Genomic DNA, 12,265 nt, shown 5'->3' with positions numbered 1-12,265 from the left:
TAAACCACCATAAATGCCATTACCCACACCAACCAAGAGTACTCAATGCGTTTATTCAGGACTTGAAAGAAAAAGCACAAAACAAACATTTCAGTCAGGACTCAGCCAAAACCCTGGGGACCTGGATACCTCTGAGCTTTGGGGAAGAAGGTTTGGTAAAGGAATATGGATCTGGATCCAACTTTTGCAGCTGTTCCTTAACTTTACAATAGGTCAAACCAAACCCCTGGCTCTGAATCCACCCAAATGCTGAAGAGTTCAAAAGCCACAGGTTCAAATCCAGATCCAAACTGTGGGGCCTTGGTCAAGCTGTCTTCTTTAAAATTAAACTAAAGTTATTTTGGAAAGTGCATGCGGGATTGTCTTGCTCCCCCAACTCACATCAGTCACTAAGTGGATAATATATACATTTTGGAACAAGGCAACACAAAAAAGCATGCTACATGCAAACTGCAAAGCTTAGAAAAAACAACCTGAAGTCAGTGCTTTATGATCCCTAAGAAGGACCACATTGTATGACTCTGATTCCTCCCGTCCTTGTTCCCCACCACTCCCCTTCCTGCACAATATATATTTCCAGAAGAAATAAAAAATCAAGTTTTGTTTCTTGTTTATGAAAGGAGAGAAAACATGTACTGGCAACCTAAGGGAGCTATGCTTAATTGAGCACAAGGGCTAAGAGGAAAGCAGGTCATTTCTAGTTTAAACACTTGCTATATGTTCCAAGACCCCATCAGGATGAACTTTGCCTGTATGATTGCAAATTAAATCATGTTGTACCTTCCTTTTCCCAGAGGATTTTTATTAAAAATAAGAGTCTTTTAACCAAGAACCGAAAAAATTCCAGATTGCATTTTAATTCTCTTCAGCCATTAAAGATGCTAGCCTGAAGGCCATGGAGAGCAAAGTCCTCTTTTATCCATAGAGCATATACTGCCCAGGAAACATCCAAGCTTCCTATAAACATCCTCAAAGATGCCTTCCCTGGGAGGAACCCTTAGCAGAAATTAAAATCCCTGTGGCACTTTCAGTCAAGAATCTGAGGAATTAGATGAGGGAGCCAATAGCACCTGCAGTTTTTTTGATGTAGCTATCAGTCCACCAAGAACTAGACTAAGCCCCTCATTTTACATTGGTCACCAAATAAAATCTAGATATTTTTCTTTAAGGCAAATACTGTAAATAAGAATTTTTCTAAAGAGAAAAATAAAGGAATAAAGACCAGCCACAAAAAATTTTTTTTCTTTTTTTGGCACATGCTGTTATGCTGAGCTTACCCCTTAAGGTAGACAGATTGAATTGATAAAATAATATTGCAGAGCTGATGCTGAGCAGGTCTGATCTACCACACATGCAACCTCCAGGACTCAAAGAAGCAAAAACATTGGCAAAACAGTATTTTCTTCAAGTAATATTCAAGTTGCAGGCAGAGGTAGGCGACAAGACAGCAAAAGGCCGTGGAATCAAAGAATTCTCCATAGACTGAGAAAAGCTGCCTTCTGCTCCTCCACAAAGGCAGGGAGTGGCGTGTGCGCAGTAGGCAGGTCTGGGATCCAAGTGAACTCTACTTCACATCACCAGTGGAAATATGAAGTCAGAGAGCGACATTTCCTTCCCCTCCAAGCAAAGTGGTTCCAATATACACTGAATGGAGGAGGGGATAGAAAAGTGAGAGGAAGTCTGAAATGTGCCTTTCTTTTAGGCAGCTGCAAACAATTTCACATGTCTTTTAAAGTACAGTATTCACCCCGAAATGATGAATCCTGTGTTTTATCCCAAACCACTTCTTATAAGAAAGGATTCTAGAGATCAGATACACTAGAAACAGGGTGACAGACACCACACAGGATAATCTCCCCCAGCACCACTGCAGGCACTGGAAAAATTTCAAAGCATCTCCATGCAGGCCAAGAGACTGCAGTTGATTTCCGCCTTTGCTCCCACCCCTTACACAAAAAATACTTTCCCGAGGAAATCCTGGAAAGGATCTTTCGGAGGCCTGATAAGAAACGCTAGAATAACATTTATGATAACACAACCGGATTCCAAGCTGCCTACCAAAGGAAAAGCATCATGGTAGGACCCAGAGCAATGAAACAGGTGTGTGAGCTGCAGCATCCAGAAATGTTAGTGCCCAATCTCCAGAAGGATTTCTCTCTCTGTCTCAGAAATAAAAAGCCACCCCGCAAGGCCCTTACATCCACAACTGGCCAAGAGGGTCACTATCCCCTGTGGAAGGGACAAAATATAGATTTACTTTGAAAAGAAGGAGTGAATTCTGTTTCCTAGAATACCGGAGGAAAAATCAGAATACTCCACCATGCAAGAAAACCATTAGCACTGCCCAGAATAATGCCCTCCTCATTCTTCAGAAATGAATTAATAATATTACAAAATGCACAACTCTTCCTGTGTCTTCCAGTGCGTCTGATTTTGTATAAGTCCATATCGCAGACTTGTTGGGATCAACTTTATTTTGCATATTGTGGGGCTAATTTGTGGAAAGTAGCTAAAGATACCTGGAGACAGAGTTTACAGTTTCTCTGAGACTGACACCACATCCAGTTTCATTTTTCTTGTTCTTGATGGAATTAACAACATAATTTTCCTGAAATCTCCTATTTCCTTGAAACTCCTACACAGATAGTTAACACCACACGAAGATCCATAAAAAGATGTCAGAATTAACCCTGGTTCTATTTTCATTTTTTTTTGTTCCAATGAAAATAGAGGGAAATCTTTACTTTTCATTATCTTCTTGTTAAAGTGGGCTGCTGTTATATTTTGTTTTCTACTGACAGTAGCCACTAAGTAAAAAACAGGAAAAGAAAGTGACTAGAATCAAAATGAAAATGTCTCTAGTTTCACCACTGAAAGTAAAAGGAAAAAAAAAAGAGATTAATATAAATACCGAAAGAAAAAGAATAATCCCTGTGGTTATTACTAGCACAGATCACCCCATTTCCTTTTTATAGAGGAATTTTATGTTGATGCAACATACTGGTGAATGTGTGTTATAGCTCCCTGTGCCTGACCCACTGCTGCTCTGTATCCTAGCTGTTTGGGTCAATATGCAACAGTCCGTTGCTTTTAGTTCATGACCGCCATAATTTGTTCCCAGTGGTGTTAGACAAGATAGCAGCCACTGCACTAAATAAGCAATGATTGCAGAGAAAATACACTGGGTGGGCAGGACGCTCTGCTCCCATCCCACTCGGCTTTCTCTTGGTGAGATCGGGGGAGGCAAAATATTGCCAAGAACTCGGAAAGATCATAACAGGTCAGCGCGCTTTTAACACTACATACTCCTATTTGAAACTTCTGGGCTTCTCTCACAAATCAAGTTTGCACAACTAACGGAGTTAACCACTGTGTAGCACACCGCAGCACCCTTGAAAGGATCTTGCGGCATCCCAGTGCACCATGACATTCTGGTTGAGAATTGCTGTTTTAGCGATACAGCACAGCAGCCATGATGCTCAGGAACGGCAGGGGCAAAGACAGTTTTAAGCAAGACAATGAATCACAGGATTTGCTTTATGGGCTGCAGCACAGCTCAGAATCTGCGGATTCAGGCACAACCAACCCCGTAGTTAGTGCACACCACTTACTGGAGACTGTGGAGCACAGCAGATGGCTGGTCGGACAGACCCAACTCTGTAGCCATACTAACACAATTCTCTCCCAGCCACCTGTGGTACAGGCAGACGCCTACCTGCTGTCCGAGCAGCATACACAAGCTGTGCTGGGGGAAGGCGTACTCAATCTCTCCCTCAAGAGTTTTTAGGGACCATGGAAAATCCTATCCCAGGATAGACAATAAGCTTGCTAGTAAAACATGAGGGATACAATAAAATATGCACAACTGAAGACAAACGAGGCTCAAACACTGGAGGCAAATTGAATTAAAGAATAAAAACCATTTCCTAAAGCTCCAGCTGTGCACTTTCCCTTTAAAAAAAAAGAAAAAGGTTCAAGCAACACCCCATGAGCCCAGAATTTCTATGCAAGTTTCCAAATTCCCCATAAAAAGTCCCACATAGGCGATTAGTGTGTGAAAAAGAAAACCACCTCATAAAACTGCCCATACATTACATAATGGAAAGCGATGAAATCAGATGCCGGGCAGATGTGAGTGGGAGTGCAGTCTCTTTTTATTAGACTCCAGCTCAGCTCCAGTTTTAGGGCATGTAGCACTTTTGGGTGGTTTTTCTTTCCATCCTGGTTTAAAATAAGCTATTACATAAAAAAAGTAGAATTCATGTTTCTCCCTAGTCTGTAAACTTAAGCGTCTTCTGATTTGTTATGGAACCTACAGAAAAAATCTTGGTATGTCCCCTGAGCCAATGGGGTATCCACCCATCTGTTACTTAAGAACCCTAAGATCTGAAATAACCATTTTGCATATAGGACTCACGTCCAACCTCTGCTAAACATATTGAGCTAATTTCATTCCAGCTGTAACTGCACTGGGATTACAAACCAAATTCTATCTATGATGCCCAGTTCTGTCTTCATTGATGCAGATACACCCTCACTGAATTTGGCACTAACTTGGATTCCAGGTATCTCTGAAAGCAGAATGTATCCCATTAGGTGTCAAATATGCACCTCTCTGTCCTTACAGCATATACTGAAGATGTGTGTGTATGCATTCATTTGTATATACACATACATATATACACGTGTACACATATACTATACACAATATAAACTCACTACATGCATGCATGCACAGAGTTGGGCATGAGCAAGCCTGATTCTCCTCTCACTTAAACTAATGTAACTCGTCTTCTGGAGTTACCCCTGATAGACACCAGTGTGAGGGAGAAGAGACTCTGGCTCTGCACATCCTATTTATATGAGTGCAGAGGAAACCAAGCAAATGGAATTATTCCACCCCCACCCCCACAACACTTAGCATTACAGGAGTGAATAATGATGTGATACTGCAATGCTACTGTCTTCCAGCTATGAGCTAAACAGTGTATGTGCTCCCACCCACACCCCCATGGGTTTTGGAATCCAGTTCTGAATGTTGCAGTCTGGAGTCCTCTATCATACACACATGTGGTATGAGGAACAGCTTTTTAGCATGGGAGACATGTGCCAAGAGCTTACATCCTGTAGCCCAGTAGCATTTACCATCCACACTTGGACCAGAGACTCCACACTTCAGTGCATAACATGAATAAAGCGCAATAGATTTCACCTTTTTATGAAACTCTCAGTACAATCCACCAATCTTCCTATGTTTCAACAGACACAGGCACAGATAGAGTCTCGAGATAGGAATAAGAAACTTTACTGGTCACACTCCTATATACGGTGGATCTCCATAATTAACTTTCACACGGTTTCCAGGATTTGCAAGCCTTGGGAACAGTGCCCTGCTGCACTGCCAACAAGGGATTGTTCAAATACCTCCCTTGCACTCCAGCCTTGAAATATGTTGTCTGCTTTTAACGGCACTGATTCCATCATGACTGAGGAACCCTCGAGAGTCTAAAGCACTGGCAGGAGGAACGTCAACAGCGGGTGGCCACGGTTCCAGCCTGGACAGAAGCTGGAGTTGCAGTGGAGGAGGAGGAGGAAGAAAATGAATGGCAGAAGCAACTCAGTTCACAGTGTAAGCAGCAGATTAGTTTACTGTTCATATCCAAGACATGTACAGTACTACGCAATATAAACATGACGAGTAGTCTGGGGGGCAGAAAGCTCTTTCAGGCAGCTGCAACAAACTGCTTAATCACAGAATAGTGCCAGGCATATGTGTGCGCGTGTTTATACACGAGAGAGACAGACGTGCATTTTTAGAGGTTATGAGGTCCCTCCTCTAGGATTCCCTTATTTGCTTCACCGACTAAACATCCTTGCAGCTAAGGAATGATGGATATCACTCGCTGGAGTTCAGCTTCACTGATCTTGAAGCAGCCCAGACTCATGGTCTAACTCCAGTGAAAACCAACTTTTCTGGCAGAAGCACCCATAGATTAGTGCTACAGTCTCCCCAAGTGCCACTCCAATTCCTTTCCCCGTCCTGGTAAAGGCACTAAAATCCATCATGCAGGAAGAAAATCACCAGATCACTAGCATTTCAGCTCTCTGTCTGGGGGCACCTAAGCATCCCAGCAGCATTGCAAAAACTCAGTAATAACGTATGCATCAAATGCTCCAACAATAAAATGTACTGCTATTGCTTGGATAAATTTGAGTTGAAAATGCCATTCTGTGCACATATAGGAGTCTACTTCCTTTTAAAATAGGCCTATGGACCAAGCATGCATCCATGATCCTGCTGATCAAAGCAAGCAGTGGTTTTTACTTCAGTTGCTACATTACTGTATTTATTTGCATACCACACTCAACTTCTCATAAAATTAACAATTAAAAATAGGGTAAAAGGAAAGATCTTTTTTTTTTCATTCTGCCTCCCCAAAACAAAGCGTGTGTCTTATCTGAGGGTACATGGTATGAGAATATGGTATTTGGTGAGCATGCTACCCATCATAACTCTCTTTTTTCATCTTTTAAAAAAGAAAAGAAATTCAATGAGAAAAATCAAAGGGCAATCCCACCACACTGAAGGCAAAATAAAGAAGAGAAAGGTTACGCAGAAAATCATACTGTGTACTGAAAGGTCAAAGTCACATCCAGCTTTACACATTGTCAAGAATCAATATCTCCCACTTTGTGTGTTTAAAACCTTAGACCTAAAGCAGCATTTGATTTTTTAATAATACATGAACATCTGGAGTGTTTTACACGGAGATGTCTCAATAGCTTCTGCAAACATTAAGGGACAGATTTAAACGGATGTGCACAGATCTGAATTCCCAATGACTTTAGTGGGAATTACAAACATCATACCCTAGGGGAGAATTTGCCCTAAATAAATGCAATCCTATGAGACCCATGAGAGATAGATACGTTTTATAATTCCCATTTTACAGAGGAAGAAACCGTGCCTCTTCACTCATTACTTGCCTCACTGGGTCAATATATCTTGATGTTTGCCTCAACAGAAGCCAATCCCCCTTTTATGCTGCACTGAAGATCATGGGAGTGTCTAAACAAACCCAACTGTTATATCTTCAAGACCCCGATAGCACTGCAAGCTTGGGTGAAAGGAGCTGTAGATGAGCAAGTGACAGAAGGACTGTTCTTAGCTTTTTTCGAGCTGTGGTGCAACTCCTGTTATCTTCAGCCTCCTTCTGGTTTACCAGATAACTGAAGAAGGAAGTGGCCAGTCAAGACTTCTGCGATTGAAAACAAGAGGGGTCTTTCTGTCTGTTTTTCTCTGTGGTTTTGTGCTATAATCAAGAAGATACCATGGACAAACAGACACAGCTAGATCATATGTCTGACAAGGGTGAGACGTGTGCTTGTGTGTGGGAAGCAACCTCATGCAGTTCCTCTCCCACAGGTAATTCATATATGTGTTCCCCACACATTTCTGCCCTTTTACCTCCCCTTGTCCGTAGCAAGACACTTCCTCACACAACCCGCAGGTCCTCACTCTGGTCTGCACCTGGCAACATGAGTACAATGGTAGCTCAGGGGTTAATCACAATGTTAATCACAGATGCATAACAGATGTCTGGTGGAAGTGAGGGAGTGTGACGGGCACTAACAGGAAAAAGATAAAAAGGGCAAACGGCAGACAAGAGCCCTGCTAATGCTTCTTGCCCCCCACACCTGCATTTTATGCACTTTTCTGACCAAGACAGGTGAAGAAGCGCCAGTGAAAGGTGAAAACACAGGCCTCTCTCCCCTCAACACAAGGATGATGAGACAAGTGCACACCTTGCATCTTCTCTGAGGAAGCAAGGACAAAGGATCAGGGCAAGCTCTTCCCTTTGGTGTCTGAGAGAAGGTGCTAACAAGAGGGGAAAGGCCCCTTTGAGCCCTGGTGGTTTGACAGGATTTCCTGCCTCCTGCAAGACACTTTGATTATATCAGTTTGGATCAAGTTTCTGGGCTGCAAAGTTACAGCTGCTCTTTGGAACAGTTTACATCAGCACTTCCCAAACTGCAGGGCACACCCAGAGACAGAACGAGAAATGCTGGTGCCCTGGGCTGCACAGGCTGCTCCTGCAGCCTCAGCTCCCCAACCATGGGCAGCTGCTGCACCCACAGCAGTGCAGATGCCCCAGGGGCTGCCAGGCTAGCGCTCCCTCTAAATTGGTTCCCAGGGCTGGTACCCCACTGCCCACTCCAAGTTCAGCTACTAGTCACGCCCCTATGGGAAGTTTAGTCTAAAGCAGCATGCCCCATTTCTTTCCAGAGTCTTATACTAACATTAGATAAGCTTCTATGTCACTTGGACTATTTTCCTTCTTCATAAAAAAATGGCTTTATTGAACCTTTCACTCAAAATAAGAGTTTAGAAAGGGGGTTGCTCATGGACATAATATCCTGCATGGGCTAAACCGAAACTCACAGAAATCACTGAACTTGTGACTCAGTGCCTGGGAGGAAGAAATGCAGTTCATTAACACACCAACCTATTTTGACCCCCAACCAACCTGTACATATGCAAACACTTAAAATTCTGCTCCAATTAGTGTTTACCACACACAGCTTCCCTCAATGAGTCTTTAGTTTGAGTCCCATCAAGTAGGGGGAGCTGCACCTAACAGGTTTTGAAACAAATTTGTGTGGGGTTGGGAGTTAGAAATAATGTAAAAAAGAAAAAAGCCATCTCAACATGTATGGCTTAGCACTACCTGCACCAACCCCCTCCCCTTCAAAAAACACATACGAAGACAGGCACAGACACATGCCATTCATTGCAACAGCTTGTTTATTATACAAGTGAACAGATGCGAGTCTCTCCATACCTGATACTCCTAGGTGATGTAGCCATGAATTTATTGATACATTAACTCATTTCTATGGTTCCTATTACCACGGCAGGCTGGCACATTAATGACAGAGACTGAAGGCCCCAAAGGAAATAAAAAGAAAACACCTACTCAGATGCTTAAATAAACGCATCTTTTTTATCATGCATCCCACCCACCCAGAGACTGCTCCACTGCTTTCCTGTTAATCATCTTACTGATCACAAAAGCACCTCGTTTGGACTAAGGGACGCCACATATTCAGTCAACCTGTGTTAGAGCCTCTTCCTTTCAACAATGCAATGCGTCCAGTGCAGGGGCTCTGGCAGGGAGACGATGCAGTGTTACATCAGGGCTACACCACAGATTTCTCTACACTGGCAAAATACTGGACTGCTTCTTGCAACAGTGGAAGCTGTACCATAGGCAGTGTCAGGTATTTTACTGTCAGAGAACTGCACCAAAAAGTCACAGCAAAATAATAGTTCTGCTTACATTAACCTTCCCATGGTGGCTACAAGTGGTGGACCTGTACCAGTGGGGAATTACAGGCATCAGTTTTGTCAAGAAAAATACATTGCAATTGATGTGACGGTATAGCACCTAATATCATTCAAAACCATGAAAATTACAACCACTTTGATGCAAAAATGGAACATCTTGCTTCATTCCTCTCTAATGTGGTATTTGTAGCTGATTGAGCCTTAGCAGGTTCAGATTCTGACCAAACATACCTGCTTTCTGAAGCCTCCTTATCCTATTAAAACACTTACAAGCTTTTCTCAATGCCAGTGAAAAACCAGGGGCATTCTACATTGCTTGAGCTTTTAAATCAAAATATAAAATCTTACTTGATATGGGAGAGAACTTCCCTCTCTGTCTAGATTATTTTAATTATGTCAGTGTTTACTACTAGAAGAATCCCATGGAGAGTCACTGCACTACAGATTTATATGAACTCAAAGGTTTTAAAACAATGCAGTTCTCAGAGAAGCAACTGGAAGATTCATATTGATTTCAGTGGAAGTTAAATTTAGCCCCAGGGGTACCATGAACAGATCCTGATTTGTCATAACCAATGCTAACTTCAACCCTCTTGAATACCAGCATGGTTAACCAGATTCTATCATGTCAATAGGTTTTCTACAACATGATTGTTGGTGCTGGAACGAGCTGGCAGCCTGGAGATGGAAGTTACTCAAAACTGCTGTGTTTGGCATGCTCCTTTACCCACAAGCAGTGGGCACTGATTATCCTGCTGAGGCACAAGGGGCTACTTTTGGTTTGGACTTGAGAATACATTTTTCCTGTCCTTTAAGTGGTCATACTAAAGTGATTGTTTTAAGTAGCTCTCCAGTCACTGTTCTCTGCATTTCAGATGCTGAAATGTAACTCCAAATCCACCTCCACTACAATGTTTATTTGCAGTGAGCTGCCAACCTGTAGCCCATTATGGGTGCTTATTTCAGTCACGCCTTCCCTCATCCATCATTCCCTATCCCCCATCCCCTATCACACCTGGCATATTGGGAACTAGTTGTATGAACACAGTTGAACCCTAATGCGGCAGATTCTTAGACACATGCCTCACCTTTAAACATGTGAGTAACCCCATCATATTGAAGTGAGATGTTGGCTGAACTGTGTTATTTTGTGTGCACATTTGTATATCAAGCCCTTCAGTTCTAAGCATCCAGAAACAGGCCCTAGATCCATTTTATATCTGTAAGATTTATGCCTACCTGGAGTATGACTGAATCAGTACAAATCATCTATTCTCTTTTGCAATCCTGCAAACACAGCCACTTCATTTAGATGTCATTAGCACTATCAGTGCACTGGCCACCTGAATAATTGTCACTAACAAGGAAATCTCATTTTCCCGACTACAAATTAGCCCTGCTCCAATTCCAGCACACCTGTCTCTGTAACTTTAAAATTTCTCTTTCCCTTTCCCCAAAGATTACATTAAAAAAATAAACCTTCATAAATTACAAAATTTAATGTTGGCACGGCTGGCATTTCAGCTATTCCTATTGATTTTTGCTAAACCTAGTTTTTGTCCCAGTCTGCTCCCTCTCTCTCTGCAGGACAGGAGGTGGCGGGTCAGAGAGCCCAGAAGGGCATTCTGGCAGGGCCATAGGAAGCAAAGGAAGGTGTGTGGCAATGAACTGGCATGCAATGAATGCAATCAGATAACTTTTATCAGTTGAGTTCACTATGAGAGAAATAAGCCCAAATATTAAAAGGGCCAGAGTTTTGCTATGTCAGTGGAATCTTAATTCGGTAGGCAGATACTCAAAGGAAAATTACATCCACACTGTTCTCCCTCACATGTGGCCAAACAAACAATTCCACCCTTAATTTTATTTTATTAGGACTTTGTAGGACTCACATCTGGTAAAGCAGCATACAGCTTTTTTGCTGCACCCCCTCTCCAAACACACAATATGAAGTACGGGAAATCACCATTTGAGGCAGCAACTGTAACTCGTTTCAAGAAAAATATTTTTTTTAAAAGGAAAATCTTATCATATAAAGGAATTAATGCATTTAACCCTGTTCTACCCTGTAACACACAATCCAAAGCAAACTAAGCAACTGCAAAAGAGCCACGAACAGGTCACTTAACAAACTGTGTCCCATTCCCCCTTTCAAGAAGATCTGCAGATAGAAATCTTTCACATGGGTGAAAACACGAATCTCAAACACAAGCAGACTCACCATGGCTGTAATTTTTAATCCTGGTTCTGTTCATCAGAAAAAGTGTGGATTAAATGAAGAGGAATATAAAAGCATGACCAGTGTCCCCTTCCATTGTCTATGTCAGCTGTTGCAAAGCACTGTCCACTGGATACAGGAGGATTTCCAACCCAAATTCCTTCCTGCAGGCAGTAAGCTGGAGATCTGTCCTCTTTTCCACCCAGGCCTGTGGTGCTGTGAGCTAATCAAAACTACCCTTGCTGACCTCATCCATCCTGAGAAACACTGAGTCCTCCCCAGGAAGGTATAGGACATCTATGGTGTGTGCAGTTGGGGCTGAACCATATAAATAGCAGGGATGGAAGCAAGAGGGAGAGAGAAAAAGCAAACGTATGTGGTTGCATGCAGCTTAACGGTTTCAGGCTCTCCTTAAGCTCTCCCTTGCTTTGCTAGACAGATGTACCGTTTTGTTTTTCTCAGCACAACTTTCTAATTTAAATGAGTGTAAAGGAATCACTCCACCCTCACATGAACTGCCTAGAGCAGAGGTTCCCAAACTTTTTCTTATTGTATACCCCCTTCCAGATTTACCAGCTGCCCACATACCCCTACCAGCATGGTTTAAATTTTAACCCCTTAAATACCAACAATTATAATGAAAACTAAATCCACCATTATACAATTTCTCTCACGTATCCCCCAGAGATGTCTGGTGT

General features: G+C 42.4%; 1 protein-coding gene across 4 annotated transcripts in view; it reads right to left on the bottom strand.

The window, feature by feature from the left end:
- Nucleotides 1-12,265, bottom strand: part of STARD8 (StAR related lipid transfer domain containing 8) — a 112,587-nt gene that overhangs the window by 27,008 nt on the left and 73,314 nt on the right. Inside the window, exon 1 of one of the 4 annotated variants that reach the window (XM_019536221.1) lies at nucleotides 1,278-2,371. The exons of the other annotated variants lie outside the window; for them this stretch is intronic. Within the exon in view, the coding sequence (XP_019391766.1) occupies nucleotides 1,278-1,353 (76 nt within the window). The 5' untranslated portion in view covers nucleotides 1,354-2,371. Of the gene's footprint in view, nucleotides 1-1,277; nucleotides 2,372-12,265 lie in introns of those variants that run through there. 4 annotated transcript variants of the gene reach the window in all.

The sequence above is a fragment of the Crocodylus porosus genome, unplaced genomic scaffold (assembly GCF_001723895.1).
Source record: "Crocodylus porosus isolate Cpor-Errol unplaced genomic scaffold, CroPor_comp1, whole genome shotgun sequence".
Classification (NCBI taxonomy): domain Eukaryota; kingdom Metazoa; phylum Chordata; order Crocodylia; family Crocodylidae; genus Crocodylus; species Crocodylus porosus.
The sequence above is the reverse complement of the archived record's forward strand: the minus strand, read 5'-3'. Positions and strand labels throughout refer to the sequence as shown.